Genomic DNA, 19,910 nt, shown 5'->3' on the forward strand with positions numbered 1-19,910 from the left:
GCGACGATTTAGCTTTTTAGTAGCTTAGCAAATTAGCTTGTGATTGTGAAGCAATCTGGTGGTTGGCGTTGTTTACACTTCTCAAGTTGTTAATCAGACTGTAAATAATGACGAGCACATGGAAGAGGAGGTATTCCAAATATCTTTTTACCAGTTTTCTGCTTGCTACACTGAAACCCCCAAATATATTAGCTGTTACCCCCAGAAGCTAAGGCCTAGCACACATGCAAAACACAAAACATAGCAAACCAGCTAATATTACTTACTAGTTCAGCAGCAGGAGCACCAACCTGGTTTCTGCCTTGCAGTCTTTTATTTTACAAAACTCTCTATAAGTCAGTTGTACTCTTGTCTGGCGGCCTCTTGCTCGGTCACTCTCCTTTTCTCTCCTTAGCTTGGGCTCTTTGGTCTTTTTGCCCCAAAAGACGGCTGAACCAGGGTCTTTTTGCCCTGTCATACCAAACTTTCTGTCCATCTGCAAACTCCATAAATCACTGAGAGTTGATGCATATGTCCTCCATAAAATGTGATCCAGTTTCACCAAAATGTGTGACAAAGCTGGTGGTGCGTTGCTACTGTAGAGCCACTTGTTGAGGCAAATACCCACCCACCAAAGTTACATAGTGCAGAAAAGCAGCTTTCGGGGTGCGGAGTGGGAATAACAGAGACGCCATTTATTCCATTACACAAGTCAGTGTAGCATCAGAATTATTTTGAAGCTGCAATTTATAGGTAAAATAGTTACGCAATGTTGCTTCACTGTGCCATAGTACAGAAGTTTCAAGGCCCTCACAGTGTATCATCATGTGTAATGGCTCCGCTTTTCAGATGCAAAACACAAATCCATCCTGCCGTTTTCAGCTGCTTGTAAGAATTTAATCAGTCTGGTGACACTCGCTGTTCTGAATTAAGCTTTAAATCTTAGCAGCTTTGCCTACTTTATTTGCATTACACTTGTATTTTTTTAATCTTAATGTATATGCTGGTTGGAGAGCGTTTAATTAAAAGTGTCTTTAGTATTATTTAACAGCTTGATGCACATTTCTATTGTCAATGTAGAAGAGCCACAGTTCACCCAAACACAGTGACCTGGCCTCATGCTATTACACTGAAAAAAGTATAACCTTGCTCAAACTAAAAGAAATGTTGTCCAGATATCACATCTAAAATATTTGACTTCACAGAATCTACATTGAGTAACTTCTTATGACCTGATTATTTTATGTTGATGTAAACAATAATATTGCACCTGACTCAACCTTAATTCTTTGCCTTGATCCAAATTATTTTCTTAACATTTTAGTTATTGAACCAAACTAATACATTTAAATTGAACCAACCTAATATATTCACTTTTAATTGACACCAGTTAATTTATTTACATAGACCCAAACTATATTATTCACATTTTATTTGACTTTACTTTTGTTTCCCACCTTATAAACTCTATAAAAAAAGACACTTGGTCAACAGATTACATTAACTGTATTGATTAATCTTTAACATATGCAACATATTACATACACGGTCTGACTGTGCAGTGTGCAGTGCTTTCGACTCAAACTAAAAATATTTCCTGCAGGTCATTAAGAAGAAAAAAACTTGAGAGAAATCAAAAACATTGTTTTGGGTCCTTAGGACGTATATTTAGTTCAGTATAAATCAAACTTGATGTCTCTAAATGCAAAAAGAAAGAGTTTTACAATCAAATGAATAATTTTATCCTCTTTTCAATGGCAGTTATTAGTTTGAATGAACAACTGCATGTTACACTTTTTTCAGTGTACATCTTATAGCGCCTGTGCTTCTATTGTTGCACTGTTATGTGATTAACTGGGCTTGATGACAGTGTTATGGCACTGCTTTACTATCAAGCACAACACAACCACCACATCTCTTGGAAAGAACAATTCAGCTTCTTTTTAACCACCTTGTTTTTCTTTGTTAAAATACAGTTTGGATTAAACAAGTGGCATTAACCCTGTGGAGTCTCCAAAAGCTCCAAATCCAGACTTCTTCATGACATCCAGACTAGAAAACAAAGCAGCGTGGAGCCCTACTGTAAATTTACCTCTAAAGTTCTGGCTGTAAACTCCATGTGGCCAGTTTCAGTTTGATGATGATATACCAAGTAAAACTGGAGACAAGCTCAAATATATTTAGTATAAAATGATAGAACTGGATGGAACCCTCTTATATGTTAGATTTGCAACCTTTGTTCACATTTGCAACATTTCAAATTCTTTATTGAGCATGATAGTGTTTTGAAAGTTAAAAAAAAAGATTCAAAATCACATTTTATGTTGGATTAAAGGACTAAAAAAGACACAAAATGACCAAAAAAAGACACAAAATCACAAAAAAAGACACAAAATGACAAAAAAATGACCAAAAAAGACACAAAATGATTAAAGAAGACACAAAATGACAAAAAAATGACACAAAATGACTAAAAAATATACAAAATGAACAAAATTGTCACGCTAAACACACAAGACAAATAAAATAGAGTCCTACTAGAATAAAAACCAGAGTTGATGACAGGATCACACAATCACAAGATCACATTTATGTTGATTTTCAAGTAAGTCAGAATAAAAATGTAATTATTATTAGGTCATATAGGTGAGGTCGTGCTGGAAAAAAATATAGCAACATGTAGGGATGGGTACCGAATTCGGTACTTTTATAGGTACCGACCGAATTCCGTCGGTACTACCGAGTACCGATTCATGTAAAAGCAAACGGTACCATGTTTCGGTACCTAAACGGCGTTAACTTTAAACTAATCATTGATTTCAACCTGTTTTCATTTGACGTCTTTGATTAACAAGCGTGCTGACGATCGCACTATTTTTTTAAATGTATTTACCTCCTCGTCTGGTCCTGTCTGCTCACCGCGGCCGCTAACTGCTGTCCTCTTCCACCGCGGAGCAGAGACCAACAGCCGGCTCTAGGCCTGCTAGCCGCCAGCTACTATCTCTCCAATGTCTCTACCCGGGCTTGGCCTTCGTCTGCCTCCAGATTAGACCTTCCTTACTCCGTTTGCTCTCTCCATTCATCCGTAGACTTTTCATTAGCAGCTAGAAGCTAGCTGCTGCATCTCTGGTCCTCCGCTAATACTCCGCTCTTCAACTCAGGAATATTACCTGCCACTTAACTCCAAACTGCCTCGCTGAAATTAAATCCCTCGGACTCCTGCGTCATCCTCGATATGTTCACAGAGCAGCCCGACTCAACTTTGTTTATTCCATCATGCTATGCCCACAGTCTGACCGGTGCTGCGCCGCACAGCTACGACGTCATCACAAATAATCACACGTGCACTTGCAACTTTTTTTTTTCTCCTCCGTGCCACCTGAGAGCGCTCCTCTGTATTCTTTGATAACACTGCAACCTTCATGTTACAAAATGTACGTTCACTCAACAATAAAGCACTGCTCATCCTGGATTTTATATTGTTTTGATATATTTTTTAAAGTTTATATTTTGAGAAATAAATATGTTACGCAAAAGTACCGAAAATTGGTACAGTTGAGTACCGGTACCGATTCCCAGGTACCGGGTATCGGTACCGTATCGATTCAAATGTGAAAGGTACCCATCCCTACCAACATGGCATTTAAACATTTTTCAAGTGGTGTATACAGGCAGGATGAAAAGGATTTAAAATGGACAAAATAACCCAAGACTCCATAGAGTTAAAGGGGTAGTTTGTTGGACTAATCCAGGCTAACAGCTTATTCTCTGGCCTGAGGTGGTGCACATAACACAGACTGCAGTTCACTTTACATCGGGAGGCTTAGACACATCTGATTAAACTGCTTTAGTTTAGTTTAGCATCTAATAAACTCCAATAACAATATGAAATCACCGGATGTATGATAATTAGACACATTGTCGAGTCATTTAGTCATCTTTCTTTCTTGTTTATTCTGACAATACTGTAATCATTCATCAAGCAGATGAGAAGATGCGTAGGTTGTGTAATCATGAAGCTATAATAATTATCCACAGCATTGCAGGCATATAGATAATGTCATCAATGTCAATATCATTTACATTACAAAAACACACTTAAATGGGATTTTAGAGCACGTAATGTTTGGGGGAATCTAGAGCATTGTTTCTGTTATATATTATATGTTTCTGTCTCTTTCTGGATCCAGTTTCCAAGATTTTTCATAAGCCTCATACTGATATCTGGACATTTTCTATGGTTTTCTTGATAATGATTTTGGTTAATATCAAGAAAACCATGTAAAATGTCTAGATATCAGCTCTTAAATTCAACTCTTATGAGCTATTTTGGCTTTAAAAAGAACAATATATTAGAGAAAACAAAGGTGGTCCAATCATTTTTTTTCTTTAATTTCTAGTTAGTAGTGGAGCAAGAAACGGCATAAAACCAAGAAGTAATAATATTTCAAAGACAAACATTTTCTTGTTTATGTCTCTATTATGTCATGGCTGTAAGGTACATTTGAGTCACCTTAAGTAAAGAGAAATAGCATTTAAATGTCAAACACTTTTCCGATATTGACAAGGCTGTGGCCTTATTGAAAGTATAGTCTACTCCAGACCTGGGCATTAGAAGGTGGCCCTCCCTGTCCGGCCCGCGTTAGAAATCAATTCACCTGCAGTGCTTTTATTTTGAAGGCAATTTACGTGAGTGCATGCGTGCATATGCAGCTGCACAGAAATGCGCTCCACAAAAAACACTTATAACCTTGTTACCTTGTGAAAAACACTTATTGCTTTATTTGCATAAAGTTAATAAATTGCTGGTTTACTGCGTAACATACATGCTCTATATTGTTTTTGTGGTTTGAATGTATTTTGTGTTTAAAATATATGAAAAAAAATAGATAATGATTAGAGTTTTTACATTTTTTTACTGCTGTATTTGACTTACTCCACATCTTACCAGTAGCAGCTCAAAACCATATAGGTACGGTTGCTTGAAATCCTTGAAAATGCTTGAATATAAATGTTGTATTTTCAAGGTTTAAAAAGTGCTTCAAGGATTTTGGATAAAGTGCTTGTAAATGCTTGGAATTCTTACTGTATTTCTCTTGCAATCTGACTATATCCATCTATAGACTATAGATAATCACATGTTCAATGTAAAAAATAATGAGTAGCCTATCTGAAATGAAGAGCGTTCCTCCTAAAAGTGTAACACCATCACTGTTGGTATGGTTCAGTGAAATCTCCCCCTTTTAGTATGTAAGTACTCATCTAAAACAGGTGTAAGATACTGGAAAAGCTTGAAAATTTACCTTGAGAGTCTTTGAAAAATGCTTGAATTTGACCACTGCTAAAGTGTACGAACCCTGCACATAATTTACTGTATTTTATAAAGCAATTAAACTAATATTGAGCTGAATTTAGTAATATTTGTCCAGCTTCATTTGTCCAGGATCACATGTGGCCCCTTGGGAAAATGAATTGCCCACCCCTGGTCTACTGTGTCTGCTGAAGAATGTATTATTATTAAAGTCTGATGGGGATTTTACAAAGTCACAATGTTCCCTATACAGTTGGAAATGTATCCTGCTAAAAATAGAAAAGCAACTAAAGGCCTACATTCAACGACGTGTAAATATCAAATAGTTAAACATCTCTCTCTCTCTCTCTCTCTCTCTCTCTCTCTCTCTGTCTCCCTCTCTCTCTCTCTCTCTCTCAGACACCATGTGTTGAACATCTCTGATGATATTGGGAACTTTGGAGAGGTGCGTCTTCCTCTCCTGGGCTGCCTGGCTGTGTCCTGGGTTGTTGTCTTCCTCTGTCTCATCAGGGGCGTTAAATCCTCTGGAAAGGTCTGTCTCACACCTCAAACACACACACACATTCTTGTACTTCTATCTTTGTGAGGACCATCGTTGGAATAATGAATTCCCTAGCCCTTAACCTAACCTTCACCACCACAACTAAATGCCCAACCCTAACCCTAACATAAACCTAATTGTAACCTGAACCCTAAAACAAAGTCTGAACTCTCAAACAAGCCTTTCAAGAAGTGAGGACCGGCCGAAATGTCCTCACTTCACAAAAAGGTCCTCACTCTGTTGTTTAAGAACGTGTTCCGGTCCTCACTATGTATGAAGTACAAGAAAACACACACACACACACACACACAAATACTTAAACATAGACATCAAAGCTTGACCCTGTGCAAATACCTGCAGTATGCTTGCAGCATTTTGCATTACATTGCTGGTATTACTATGGAAAAAAACTACTTCTGATTATGTGCGTGTGTGTGTGTGTGTGTGTGCAGGTGGTCTACTTCACAGCCACTTTCCCCTACCTGGTTCTGACCATCCTGTTCATCCGTGGCATCACCCTGGATGGAGCCATCAACGGCATCAAGTACTACCTGACTCCACAGTGGCAGAAGGTCCTCGATGCAAAGGTGCTCACTCAGATGCATGAACAGATTTTTTGCCGATATCCGATATGCCGATTTTTTACAACTCATGTAGCCGATTACCGATACCAATATTTTTTTCCCGCACAACTAATACCCACAATCAGGGCAAATTTGGCCAATTTCCCAATTGGCATAATAAGTAAACATAACCTGTGTTCACTGGGAACATGTGAAAAGTGCAACTGTACAGCAATTAAACCCAAATTGAATAAAACTACATGAACCTTACAGACTGCTGCTTAAATTCAAATTTTACTTAAAACAGGAGCCCCAATAAGTGACGACTCAATCTGCACTGTGCAAACAGAATCACAAAAAGGACAAAAAATATAAGCAGCTTCAGTCCCTAATCAGAACATAAATAAATAGGTGGGCTCAGACTACACTGCACAATTCTCTGAGCTACAAACAAGGTGCAACAGAGAGGTGATGTGAACGCCATTATTTAATCACATTATTATATCGGACGATATCGGCATGTTGGCCGATAGTTCATTTTCAAGCCAATATCGGCCAGGGTTGTCACGATACTAAAATGTGCAACTCGACACCAATACTCAGGAAAATATTCGATACTCGATACCATTTTCGATACCACCAGGATAAAAAAGACCCCAAAATTTAACAGAAATATTTTTATTAACAAGAAAAATGCAACATGTAAAAATAAACAGAACCACAGGTTAAATATTTATAATTAAAAACAGTTGTGCAAAAAGAAACTGCAACTAAGCTTCAGGTCTGAGGTAGTACAAAAAATAAATAAATACAATAAACAATAACAGTTAGAACAATATTTTCGGCTGTGTGTGTTGCTGTTTGGTTGCAGGTCGACTTTTCTCTGCTTCATTCTGGGACTTCAAGAGAGAAAATAACACTTTTCAGGCACCAACATTTATGTAAACTTATTAACTCTTAATGCTTATGTTTACTGACACTGTGTCAATTAACGTAATATGGGCATACTACGTGCCTGATTTATTTATTTACGTTGCTTATAAACATTAACGTGACGTCAGCTTTTAATTGCTAGCTGTGGCTAACGGCTAATAATAACACAGGAAACATTAATGCGAGCCACCGGCCACAGTAACATCAGTAATAGGTCAGTTTGAAAAGAAAGACACTAACCTGTCAGATACTTTTGAAAATGAGTATCGTATCCGGATACAACGTTTTAGTAACGATACTTTTTTGAGTATTGATACTTTTGACAACCCTAATATCGGCCGATACCGATAACGTGCTGATAATATCATGCCTCCCTAATTTTTTTCCATCTTTGTACAACATCTGACTGTATATGTGTGTGTGTTTTTTTTAGGTGTGGGGAGATGCAGCATCTCAGATCTTCTACTCTCTGGGCTGTGCATGGGGGGGTCTCATCACCATGGCTTCCTATAACAAGTTCCACAACAACTGTTTCAGGTTGGTACACTATGGGTTAACAAAAACAAACTGCACTTTAAATGAATAGTTCAACTTATGGTTGGACAATTTAGCATGAAGACAGCTAGCTTGGTTCCATCATGAGGCGACTACAGCCTGACTGAAATGGGATTTTTGAGATATTCAAAGATTGCCAATATAACAGATGATAAAGTGAAATGTTTAGCTGAAATGTAAGGATTTTATTCATCGCCATAGTTATTTTTGTTAACTGTCTATTAGCAAACCCCATAATTTATTCTGTCAGCCATCAGAGGCTGTGATCCTGATCGGATGATATAACCAATTTTAGGCATGACAACTAAGAAAATCCATAATACATTTAAAAAAAAAAAAAAAAAAGCTAAATAAAAGTCATGTTCAGTATCAGTGAATTTCTCACCTTTTAAACAAATTATTCATTTAAAATTAAATAAATAAATAGATATATGACACCATTTATAAATTTTCATTAAGCGCCATTTTCTGCATTATGTGTTCTGTAAAAAGGTTTTTATATCCACAGATATTAGATATATTAATCTAGAAATAAGCATGTTGAACACTTAAAACAAGAAATTAACTCTTAGAACAAGATAAATTAAAGCTGCCAGCAGCGATGAACTGGCCTGAGCAGAGTGACCTGCAAATTATTTGTTTCTTACCAAGATAAAATAAACTTAGATTTAGAAGTGTTAGATAATTAATCTTGTTTTAAGAGTTAATTTCTTATTTTAAGTGTTTCAACATGCTTATTTCAAGATTTAATAAACTTAATTTAAGAAATCTTGTCAATTGAAATTATCTGTCCATGCAGCAAGATCATTTCCCTCAGATTTAGTGTTTTTATCTTGTTTTTAGACACACCTTTTTTGCAGTGTACGTTTTTTCTAACTGCAGCTAATGCTGTAAAGGCCCTCCACTAATGCAGTTGTATACTTTGCATGCTGGCTTTCCTGAAACAAAGACAGCTTGATGACCATGCATGCTTGAATTTATGCAGCCAGTTTTGTTTTTTTGCAAAGCTTTACCAAAAGTGAGGCTTCTTCAGTTGCACTGTAATTAAAGCAGCGGTTGGAGTGTGTTGGTGCCTCTGCATGTGTGACCACGCTCATTCTGCATCAGGCTATTCTGCAACACAGACCAGCATCTTATTATTGGCACTAATCAGAGAAACTTGGCAGAGAGGAGTGAGAAGATGAGGAGGCGTCGGAGAAGAGGATAGATGAAGTGGAAGGAGGAAAAAACAGAAGAATAAACCACATGGCAGCAGAGGGAAGAGATGGAGAGGAAGAGGAGAAGTTGTTTTCAGGTGGTGCAGGCTGAATGACACCCTCCCTAATGCCCTAATAGCCACGGATTCGCTTAACTCAAAATCCGTGGAATAGCCACGGAATCACTCAAATTTCCGTGAAACTGACACGGATTTCGCTACAATGCAAGTTAATGACAGTCATATCCCGTGGCTATTCCAACATACAAAGTGATTATGTACATTCACTGAGTGAATATTTAGAAAATAAAACATATATTTCTCGCTAGAAATGTGATCAAAATCCATTTTTATGCAGAAACTAAGTCAAAATATAGATTTTTTTTCAATAAAAATGAGAGAACTGTCCGCCATGTTTTTTGTTCTGACCGCCGGGACCTTGAAAGTCACGTGACTTGGAGCAAACCAATAGCCACGGGATATTACTGTCATTAACTTGCATTGTAGCGAAATCCGTGTCAGTTCCACGGAAATTTGAGTGATTCCGTGGCTATTCCACGGATTTTGAGTTAAGCAAATCTGTGGCTATTTCACGGATTCCTTTGAGACCAGGTTCCCCTAATGAGTCAGGCGCTGGAGAGTGATGGAGGAGGAGGGTTAGATAGTCAGGAGCAACTTCAAGGCTGCAGGTGTGAGAAGAGAAGGGGAAAGGTGAGATAAGGAGGGACAGGAGGAGGGACGGAGATATCGGTTTGTGTTGAACGCCAAGGGAGCGAACGAGAGGCGGAGGAGCAGGTTAAGATGGAGGAAAAGGGGCCAGAGGAGGCGATAAGGAGAGGAAAAGATGTCATTTACTCTCCTGAGCTTGTCCACACATGCTGACGGAGTGAGTGAGGGGGGGCGAGGAGGAAGGCTGAAGATATAATTTGTTCCTCTGCCAGGAGCTGGAGGTTGAGCTATCTGCACACACAGCTGTACGGAGCCTAATCAGCTTGTGTTCTGCAGCTCCGTCCCCGCGGAGACGCTCTCCGCACTCCTGTAACACCACCCGTTGGTGCACATGCAGAAGTGCAGAGAGGCTGGTGAGGTGTGAGACAGGGGCCGGCATCAAAGTCATCAAAGACATCCTCCGTGATAAGTCCGACAGGAAACGTGAGGGAAGAAAGCAGCGTGAAGGCACATCGTTCCCCGGTTGAGTCTGAAGTCAGAGTGTGAGTCAGTGAGAGGGAAGATAAAGTCTCTCAAACTGCTGCTTCCAAGAACAAGGGCAGCAAACTTCAAGGGAAGAAAGGGAGCGGAGCACAATGATCTGTAGCCTTTAATAGTGCAAACACATCAACTGAGTCTTCATCTGGGAGTTTACCATCTTTAGTGGGGCGGATTAGCTGAACAATCGTTCACTTTGTGATAAAAGCATGAAATTTGGTAGATGTGTTGGTGAATATGTTCCGAACAAATCTGGATATTGGGCCACCTCAAAAGCGCCCCCTAGTGGCCGTGGCAGGCATTTGTTATACAAATAAATCAATGATGAATAAAAACTGCCCTTTTAATAATACCAACTGATGATGAATTGTATATTGTTGGAAAGCCTGATTAGTCACCTTTACAACGAGGTACAGCTTGTAAGGATCGTGCATTCATGGAATGAGCAACGGGGCTAAACGTGTGGGTAGCACCCCCCAAAAATGTGCATCCCCTGTGGGGCGGATTAGCTCAATAAATCACAAGAATTGTTTATTTTGTGATAGAAGCACACAATTTGGTGGATGTGTTGGTGGATATGTTTCAAACAAATCTGTATATTAGGCCATCGCAAATTCGCCCCCTAGTGGCCATAGCAGTCATTTTCTTCGTTAAAATTACAAAAAATATTTAAATTATTTCTTAAAATATTTAAAAAATTTAAACTAAATACACAAACGTAAATTAAAAAATGTAAATACACATATTAAATTAACAAAAATCCAGTTAGACACTCTTTCAGTTATTTTTCCTGCCCCACCACAATCAGGCTAGCCATCGAGCTAGCTAGCAAATGAGCTAGCTAGCATTTGCTTCCTGGGACAAGCAGTGCAGTGGACTGTCCATCAAGGTATGTCTAAATATTTTATTTCACCTGTTATAATTATGAATAAAATATGCTATGAACATCATAAAGGCTAAAGAGAAAAACAATCATCATGGGCCTTGGCGGAAAAGTAAATTAGCAAGATAGCAAAAACAGGTACTTAAGCTAGCTAGTTAGCTTGGAACATGTATCAGTGGCTGTAACAGTGTCTTAATAAGACACTGTTAAATTATGTCCTGTGGAATGTGGACATCCCTCTCTGCACACACACACACACACACACACACACACACACACACACACACACACACAGGCACACACACACTATATGTAATGTCTCCTTTGCCCATGTGGTTCTTTTTTTCTTTTTTTTAAAATGTATTTTATAACTCCATCACAATTAGTCAGGCGGCTTAGGACCAGATTTGAGAAAGCACCAAAATTTTTCCACATGCTCTCTATCACCAAAGGTTTCAACTTTTGGTAGGAGTCACTTCATCAAGATTGCAGATAGGAGATGGCAGCCATAAGCCATAAGTCTATGAGAACCAATATATCTTCCAAGCCACTTAGAAGGTCAATCTTGGTGTCAAAATATACATTTTCTGGGTCAAAGAATCATTTAAAGCTATTGAGAATATCACTGGATGACTCACTGTAAATAATTTGTTGATCAAGATCTGACATGAGATGAAAGCGTACCCTTGATTATTTTGAGCAGTGTACATGGCAGCTAATCCACACTCTCCGGTGAACATTAATTCCAAACAGTTTCAACTCAGGATACCCTGCTGCAACTTGAAGCGAGTTGCCCAGTCTGAGTGAAAATGAACATATGTATTTGATCAAATAATCATCTAGTGATATTCTCAATAGCTTTAAATGATTCCTGGACCCAGAAAATGTATATTTTGACACCAAGATTGACCTTCTAAGTGGCTTGGAAGATATAGCATTTCTCATAGACTTTATATGGCTGCCATCACCGCAATCTTGATGAAGTGGCTCCTACTAAAAATTGAAACCTATAATGATAGAGAGTATGTGGAAAAAATGTGGTGCTCTTGTCCGGCGTGTCCCCTTTATTTGGCTAAGTCGCCTGACTAAGTCACACACCTCAGAACAAGGATTTTGCCAGAAGGAGTAACCTGCTACAAGTAACCCTAGTAGAATTTTTAAAATGTATGATTTTTTTCTCTGTCTAAATGTGTTTTGTTTTTATTGTTGCAGGTCATACAATATTGAAAATTATTTTTTCTTTTTAAGGAGCAACAAAAGAATACAAGCCAAAGAGGAGGCCGTAGCCTGTGAATGGGAATATCAAGTCCTAATAAAATGTTATACAAAGTTAATGTTTTTTTCTATTAGACTGTAATAAAGCTTTTGTCACTTTAACATGTCTCTAAATTATTCTAAAATTTTGTGGTGCTGAAAACATGAAACAGCAGCTGTAGGGTAGGCAAAGCATTCCTCGCCAGTAACCACCGGTGGCCATTTTTAAAAATGGACGCTTTTAAATGGCCATTTTTAAAAATGGCCGCCACAGCCATCAGAATTTTTTTTGCGATGGCCTAATATCCAGATTCATTAAACATGTATTCAGCAATGAGTGTACCAAATTTGATGCTTTTATCACAAAATGAACGATTTTTCAGCTAATCCGCCCCACTACACAGGGGATGCACATTTTTGGGGGGTGCTACCCACACGTTTAGCCCCGTTGCTCATTCCATGAATGCACGATTCTTACAAGCTGTACCTCGTTGTAAAGGTGACTAATCAGGCTTTCCAACAATATACAATTCATCACCAGTTTGTATTATTAAAAGGGCAGTTTTTATTCATCATTGATTTATTTGATTTACATTCCACAGGACATAATTTAACAGTGTCTTATTAAGACACTGTTACAGCCACTGATACATGTTCCAAGCTAACTAGCTAGCTTAAGTACCTGTTTTTGCTATCTTGCTAATTTACTTTTCCGCCAAGGCCCATGATGATTGTTTTTCTCTTTAGCCTTTATGATGTTCATAGCATATTTTATTCATAATTATAACAGGTGAAATAAAATATTTAGACATACCTTGATGGACAGTCCACTGCACTGCTTGTCCCAGGAAGCAAATGCTAGCTAGCTCATTTGCTAGCTAGCTCGATGGCTAGCCTGATTGTGGTGGGGCAGGAAAAATAACTGAAAGAGTGTCTAACTGGATTTTTGTTAATTTAATATGTGTATTTACATTTTTTAATTTACGTTTGTGTATTTAGTTTAAATTTTTTAAATATTTTAAGAAATAATTTAAATATTTTTTGTAATTTTAACGAAGAAAATGACTGCTATGGCCACTAGGGGGCGAATTTGCGATGGCCTAATATACAGATTTGTTTGAAACATATCCACCAACACATCCACCAAATTGTGTGCTTCTATCACAAAATAAACAATTCTTGTGATTTATTGAGCTAATCCGCCCCACAGGGGATGCACATTTTTGGGGGGTGCTACCCACACGTTTAGCCCCGTTGCTCATTCCATGAATGCACGATCCTTACAAGCTGTACCTCGTTGTAAAGGTGACTAATCAGGCTTTCCAACAATATACAATTCATCATCAGTTGGTATTATTAAAAGGGCAGTTTTTATTCATCATTGATTTATTTGTATAACAAATGCCTGCCACGGCCACTAGGGGGCGCTTTTGAGGTGGCCCAATATCCAGATTTGTTCGAAACATATTCACCAACACATCTACCAAATTTCATGCTTTTATCACAAAGTGAACGATTGTTGTAAAATATTGAGCTAATCCGCCCCACTACTTCATTTTCACACAGATCTGCTCAGTTAGAGACAGAGGTGGGACCAAGCCACTCAGTACGATTGCATGACACTGGAAAAAAACGAATTATTGCCTTAATCTGAATATAACTGGACAACTGAAGTGCATGTAAACGTGTTAGTCCGACTGATGTCGGAGTTCTCCAATTCCGATTAGGTTTTCTCAGTTTTCTCAGTTGCATGTAAACTGGGAAAAAGGACAGAATTCCGATTAGACGGCAAAATCGATAGTGTTGATAGTATTGATACTTTAGGTTAGGGCTGTCTAAAAATAAGATTTCCACTTATCATGGAAACAATTATTATAAAATGACCCAAAAATTATTAGAAAAAAAAGACACAAAATTACCAAAAAAAGACACAAAATTACAAAAAAAGAGACACAAAATTACCCAAAAAAAAGACACAAAATTACCAAAACAAAAAATACAAAATTACCCAAAAAAATGACACAAAATTACAAAAAAAGACACAAAATAAAAAAAAGACACAAAATTGCTAAAAAAAAAAAGACACAAAATTATTTAAAAAAGACACAAAATTACCAAAAAAAGAAGCAAAATTACATAACATTTCCACTTCTTCCGATAATAACAACACGGCAGATAATAAACAGTCCAGTAGCAGCTGCCTTTCTTTTTGTTAACGTCGTCATAGAAACAAGTGAAACAAAGCTCCAGCTGGAGCAATAAAGGGACCTTCAACACAAAACACAGTAAAGTGCCATTCATATAACACTTTCATATCAATGTGAGGGCCACAAAATATCGCCACAAGGGCCGCAATTGGCCCGCAGGCCGAGAGTTTGATCCCCTGGTGTAAATGAATGTTTTTCCTCTCTATCTCCAGAGACAGCATCATCATCAGTGTGACCAACTGTGCGACCAGCGTGTATGCCGGCTTCGTCATTTTCTCCATCCTGGGCTTCATGGCCCACAACCTGAACGTCCCCGTGTCGGAGGTGGCCGACCACGGCCCGGGCCTGGCCTTTGTGGCCTACCCAGAAGCCCTCACTCTGCTGCCCATCTCCCCTCTGTGGTCACTGCTCTTCTTCTTCATGCTCATCCTGCTGGGACTGGGGACTCAGGTGAGGCTGGAGAACTAATGCATTAAAGCTGAAATGTATGCATTGCTTGTGTGATATTAATGATTCATGGTTGTACGGTGAGTGAGTGCAGGATTGTTTACTTTTTTGCATTTGTGTTCATGCTGATTTAGGTAATTTAGAATCTGATCTTGGAGCAGTTTGTAGTGTGGTTAAAGTGGTTCAAACTGCTCAGAAAGACTCAAGATTGTCAATTTGTACATATAGTAAGGCGAATGGGGACATGTCGGACAAAAGCACCACATTTTTTCCACATGCTCTCTATCACCATAGGTTTGTATTTTTGATTGGAGCCACTTCATCAAGATGGCCTATTGGAGATGGCAACCATATAAAGACTATGAGAACCAATATATCTTCCAAGCCACTTAAAAGGTCAATCATGATGTCAAAATATACATTTTCTGGGTCAGGAAATCCATTAAAGCTATTTTGAATATCACTAGATGATTATTTGATCAAATAGAGATGTTCGTTTTGGCCATGTAATTACGTAATAGCCATATAAAATTTTTGAGAACCAATATATCTTCAAAGCCACTTAGAAGGTCAATCTTAGTGTCAAAATATATTTTTTTCAAAATACATGCACTGTATATGACCTTAATTAATGTATGTCGGACCGCTTAATCGGAAATTATGTAAATGCAGTCATGCACCTTGGTTTTCTTCAATTTCTTGTTCATTTTAATGCCTGGTACAACTAAAGGTACATTTGTTCGGACAAATATAATGATAACAACAAAAATAGCTCATGAGAGTTTAATTTAAGAGATGATATCTAGACATTTTCCATGGTCTTCTTGATGATGATTTTGGTTATTACCAAGAAAACCATGGAAAATGGCTATGACCATGACTGTGCATGTCAAAAATGAACTTGTCTATTTGATCAAATAATCATCTAGTTATATTCTCAATAGCTTTAATGGATACCTAGACACAGAAAATGTATATTTTGACACCAAGATTGACCTTCTAAGTGGCTTGGAAGATATATTGGTTCTCATAGACTTTATATGGCTCCCATCAAAAATGTATGTATCTTATGTTGATTGTTAATGGGACTTGCCACACTGTTAACCTGACAGATTCCTATCTTCAAAGTGATATCTTTAGTGTGTAGCTGTGTTTGTGGCTCCATGTTGATGCTGTTAATGGGCAGAGTAACCTCATGTGATTTTTCGCACATTCAATAATTCAGGATTAGACCTGAAGGCTGCACCACAGAGCCAGATTAGTGGCTTAGCGACGTTTGATGAGTTTAAAGCTAGGAGTTTGAGAGTCACGAAGGTGGCTCTCTTTTAACCTGGTTAGATTGCCAAGCTGCACGCTGGACCATTTTCCCCAGATATTGGCTTGAAACCGGCTTTAAAAAGTTCCTTTCACTTATAAACTCTGTTGGAAGAAAGACTCAGTTAGTCAATATATGACCCATACAGATTCTCAGCAGAGAGAAAACTTTATATCTGCAAACTTGTTGAGCTGTAAAGTTACATTAATGCCACCAAACGGAGCCATGTAGTTATAGTATAAACACACAGAAATCAGAGTGTTAATTTGAGCAAAACTAGCTTACTGTATCAAACCTTGCTAGCATGAATTATGAGTTTAATTTGATCCAAAACTTATTTAAACACAAAACACATTTAAATATGAAGATTACTGTGAAAACTAACCTCATGCCTCTTCGAGGGGCTAAAACAGAAAACATTGAACTCCTTCACGTTATCTTTACAGTTTAATCTCACTTGAGTTAGTTTTACGATTGACAGGAAGTCTCTTTTCATCCTTTCAAAATAAAAGCGTTATCAAAACAGGCTTTTACATAGTACTGTATATAGGTCAGTGACAAATAAGGGTTGTCAAGATGTCAAATGGTGTAACCACAATAAAATGATAAATATTAAATACTTCATCCAGCTACATTGTATTTAAGTGGACTTATACATATAATTACTTAATTTTAAAAAACATCAAATGAATATTTTTTTTGTATTTCTACATTTACACATTTCGTCAATATTGAGCAGAACATATTCTAAAAACAGCCATTTTTTTTCAAAAGTTTTGACAAATTATGTAAAAAATTGTTATATACTGTACCATAATGTTGCAATCTAGTCCTTTATTTCACATTTATTTCCCTGGATATAATCAGATTTTTATGGTGGGAAAAAATGACTGGTTACACCAACTGACACTGCGTTAGATCACGTCATTGACCCATGTATATGTTTTATTTTGCATGTTTTTACCACCACGCTGATTAAGATCTGCAGGTTCATATCATTTATGGTCAGTGATCCATGCAGCTCAAGTCAATCTGTGGGCCAGGTATTATTATTATTCCCTGTCACAACTATTACTGCAGGTGAGCCGGGCTTCGACCCAAAATGCAGATCGCTGTAGGCAGCAGGATGAATGATTGATGAACGACTTATTGTTAGTAGCTTACAAGCAGAGAAGGCAAATGGCAGGTGAAAAAAGGCAGCGAGGTAACAGACAGACAGGCGACAGCACCGCAACTCTAATGAAGCAGCAGAACAAAGGAACAAAGAAGGAGCTGCAGGTGACGAGGTGGACAGGCAGAGACGGGCCAAGTTCAGTATGAAAACAGCGTTTTGCTACAGTATCCTGGAAACTTTTAGGCTGGGTATACCCATACTGTCTTGCACGCTCGATTTCATTTCGAACTGTGAAAGGGTCTGGTGTCCATGGCCGTTTCTTAGCCCTGTTTTATGGATCCAATCACAGAACAGGGAGGGACGACAAGACAATGACGCGTACTATTGGACAGATGGAAGCTTGTAGTTTTGTAGTTTTCTTACGGATCCAACATGGCTGCAGCAGACGCGAAACTCTCTTTGGATCTAGCTGTAGACAGTGTTCTAGATAGTTTAGAGCCAAAGTTTATGTTAAAAGAAGAACAACGTTTGACTTTAAACTCCTGTTTCACCACCAAAAAGGATGTTTTAGCCTTGTTTCCGACAGGATTTGGCCAAAGCCTAATCTACCAACTAGCCCTGCTACCGCTCGCCGCTGTAACCACGGTGATCTGGCTACGAGCCGGGGGACAGCGGAGCCACCCAGAGACCTGCAGCAGCTCGTCTATTGACCATAAAATCAGTGGATGTGTGTGGCTGAATGACATGAGGGGGAATAAGGCTTAAAAATAAATAATCTTGCAGAAAGCGAGAACTGGAGAAGCAAAGCAGCAAGCAACACACACACACACACACACACACACACACACACACACCAACACTGCCGGTAGACTGTGAGCTGAAACTACAGAGCAGCCAGAGTCAGAACATGCTGCAGAAAAACAACTGAGCATTTTAGTCCCAAAGTAGAGATGGGCTAGTCTGGCTATGTAAACATCAATTTCTGTCGCTTTACATACGTCATCTGGTATAACTGATACGATTGGCTAAGAGCTACGTACAGACGCTTATGATAGACAATCGTAGTGCCCAATAAACGGCTCTGGAGGATCGTAAACCACACCTCCTAGCCATGGGATATGACTGTCATTAACTTGCATTGTAGCGAAATCCGTGTCAGTTTCACGGAAATTTGAGTGATTCTGTGGCTATTCCACAGATTTTGAGTTAAGCGAATCCGTGGCTATTTCACGGATTCCTGTGAGACCAGGTTGAAAAACATACAATATAAACATAAACATACACATACTTAGGCAAGTAAATGTAAAAAATATATAAGATATAATGTAAAACATAGGCAAGAAAGGGAGGTAAGGCAGTCATCTCAAGAAGAAGAATGTTGATCTTGATTTAATTTAATTCCCCAACCCTTCGTCCCTGTTGTAGTTCTGTCTGCTGGAGACTCTGGTGACGGCCATCGTTGATGAGATCGGTACAGACTGGATCATCAGGAACAAGACGGTCGTCACGCTGTCAGTGGCCATCGTTGGATTCTTACTGGGAGTCCCACTAACCACACAGGTAAGTTTGTTCCTCTTGTTCTCTTGTTCAAAGCCACTTTGAAGGTCAATCTTAGTGTCAAAATATACATTTTTCAGAATACATGCACTGTATATGACCTTAAACCTCTGAAGTCCGGGAGATTTTGGTTCAAATGTATCAACTTCCTATGCATTCATTTCTTCACTCTGTGTTTAGCATCTTTAGCATCACATTCATAGCTCCTTTTTCTCCACACAAACTTGGCTATCAGTCAGATTTTTCATTTTATTTTAATTAACAAAGTATAAACCCAAAATACAAGCAAAAGACACAGGTTTCTATGGAAATGTACCATTTAAACATTTTTATTTTAGCATTTATACACACAAAAACAGCAGAAAAAATTATAAATAATAAAACTACAAAACAGTCTATTTGTATGTAAATTAAAAATAGTAATAGTTTTCATTGTAGAGAGAAAATTCACATTTTAAAAATGGTCTAGAAACATAAATGTCACACTGTGAAAGCTCCTATGATTGAACTTTCAGCTGGCTTTCTCAGCTTGTCTACATATCATATATAAATAAAGTTATTACTGTAAATAAAAAGTGTATTTTCAATAAATAGATGGACTCCTGAGGGTTAATTAATGAATGTCGAACCACTTAATTCGAAAATTATGTAAATACAGTCATGGGAAAATTATTAGGCCACCCGTGTTTTCTTCAATTTCTTGTTCATTTTAATGCCTGGTACAATTAAAGGTACATTTGTTTGGACAAATATAATGATAACAACAAAAATAGCTGATAAGAGTTTAATTCAACACATGCAGAGCTGCTTTTTAATCTTGTTCTCTCACATGGAGGCGACTCGTTGACTC

At 38.1% G+C, this 19,910-nt stretch overlaps 1 protein-coding gene across 1 annotated transcript in view; it reads left to right on the forward strand.

The window, feature by feature from the left end:
- LOC131981060 (sodium- and chloride-dependent glycine transporter 1-like) overlaps positions 1-19,910 on the forward strand; it is a 116,592-nt gene that overhangs the window by 87,700 nt on the left and 8,982 nt on the right. Inside the window, exons 5-9 of the mRNA XM_059345355.1 lie at positions 5,690-5,822; positions 6,284-6,418; positions 7,761-7,864; positions 14,840-15,077; positions 18,929-19,063. Of these exons, the coding sequence (XP_059201338.1) occupies positions 5,690-5,822; positions 6,284-6,418; positions 7,761-7,864; positions 14,840-15,077; positions 18,929-19,063 (745 nt within the window). The remainder of the gene's footprint in view (positions 1-5,689; positions 5,823-6,283; positions 6,419-7,760; positions 7,865-14,839; positions 15,078-18,928; positions 19,064-19,910) is intronic.

Source organism: Centropristis striata, chromosome 11 (genome assembly GCF_030273125.1).
Source record: "Centropristis striata isolate RG_2023a ecotype Rhode Island chromosome 11, C.striata_1.0, whole genome shotgun sequence".
In the NCBI taxonomy this organism is placed as follows: domain Eukaryota; kingdom Metazoa; phylum Chordata; class Actinopteri; order Perciformes; family Serranidae; genus Centropristis; species Centropristis striata.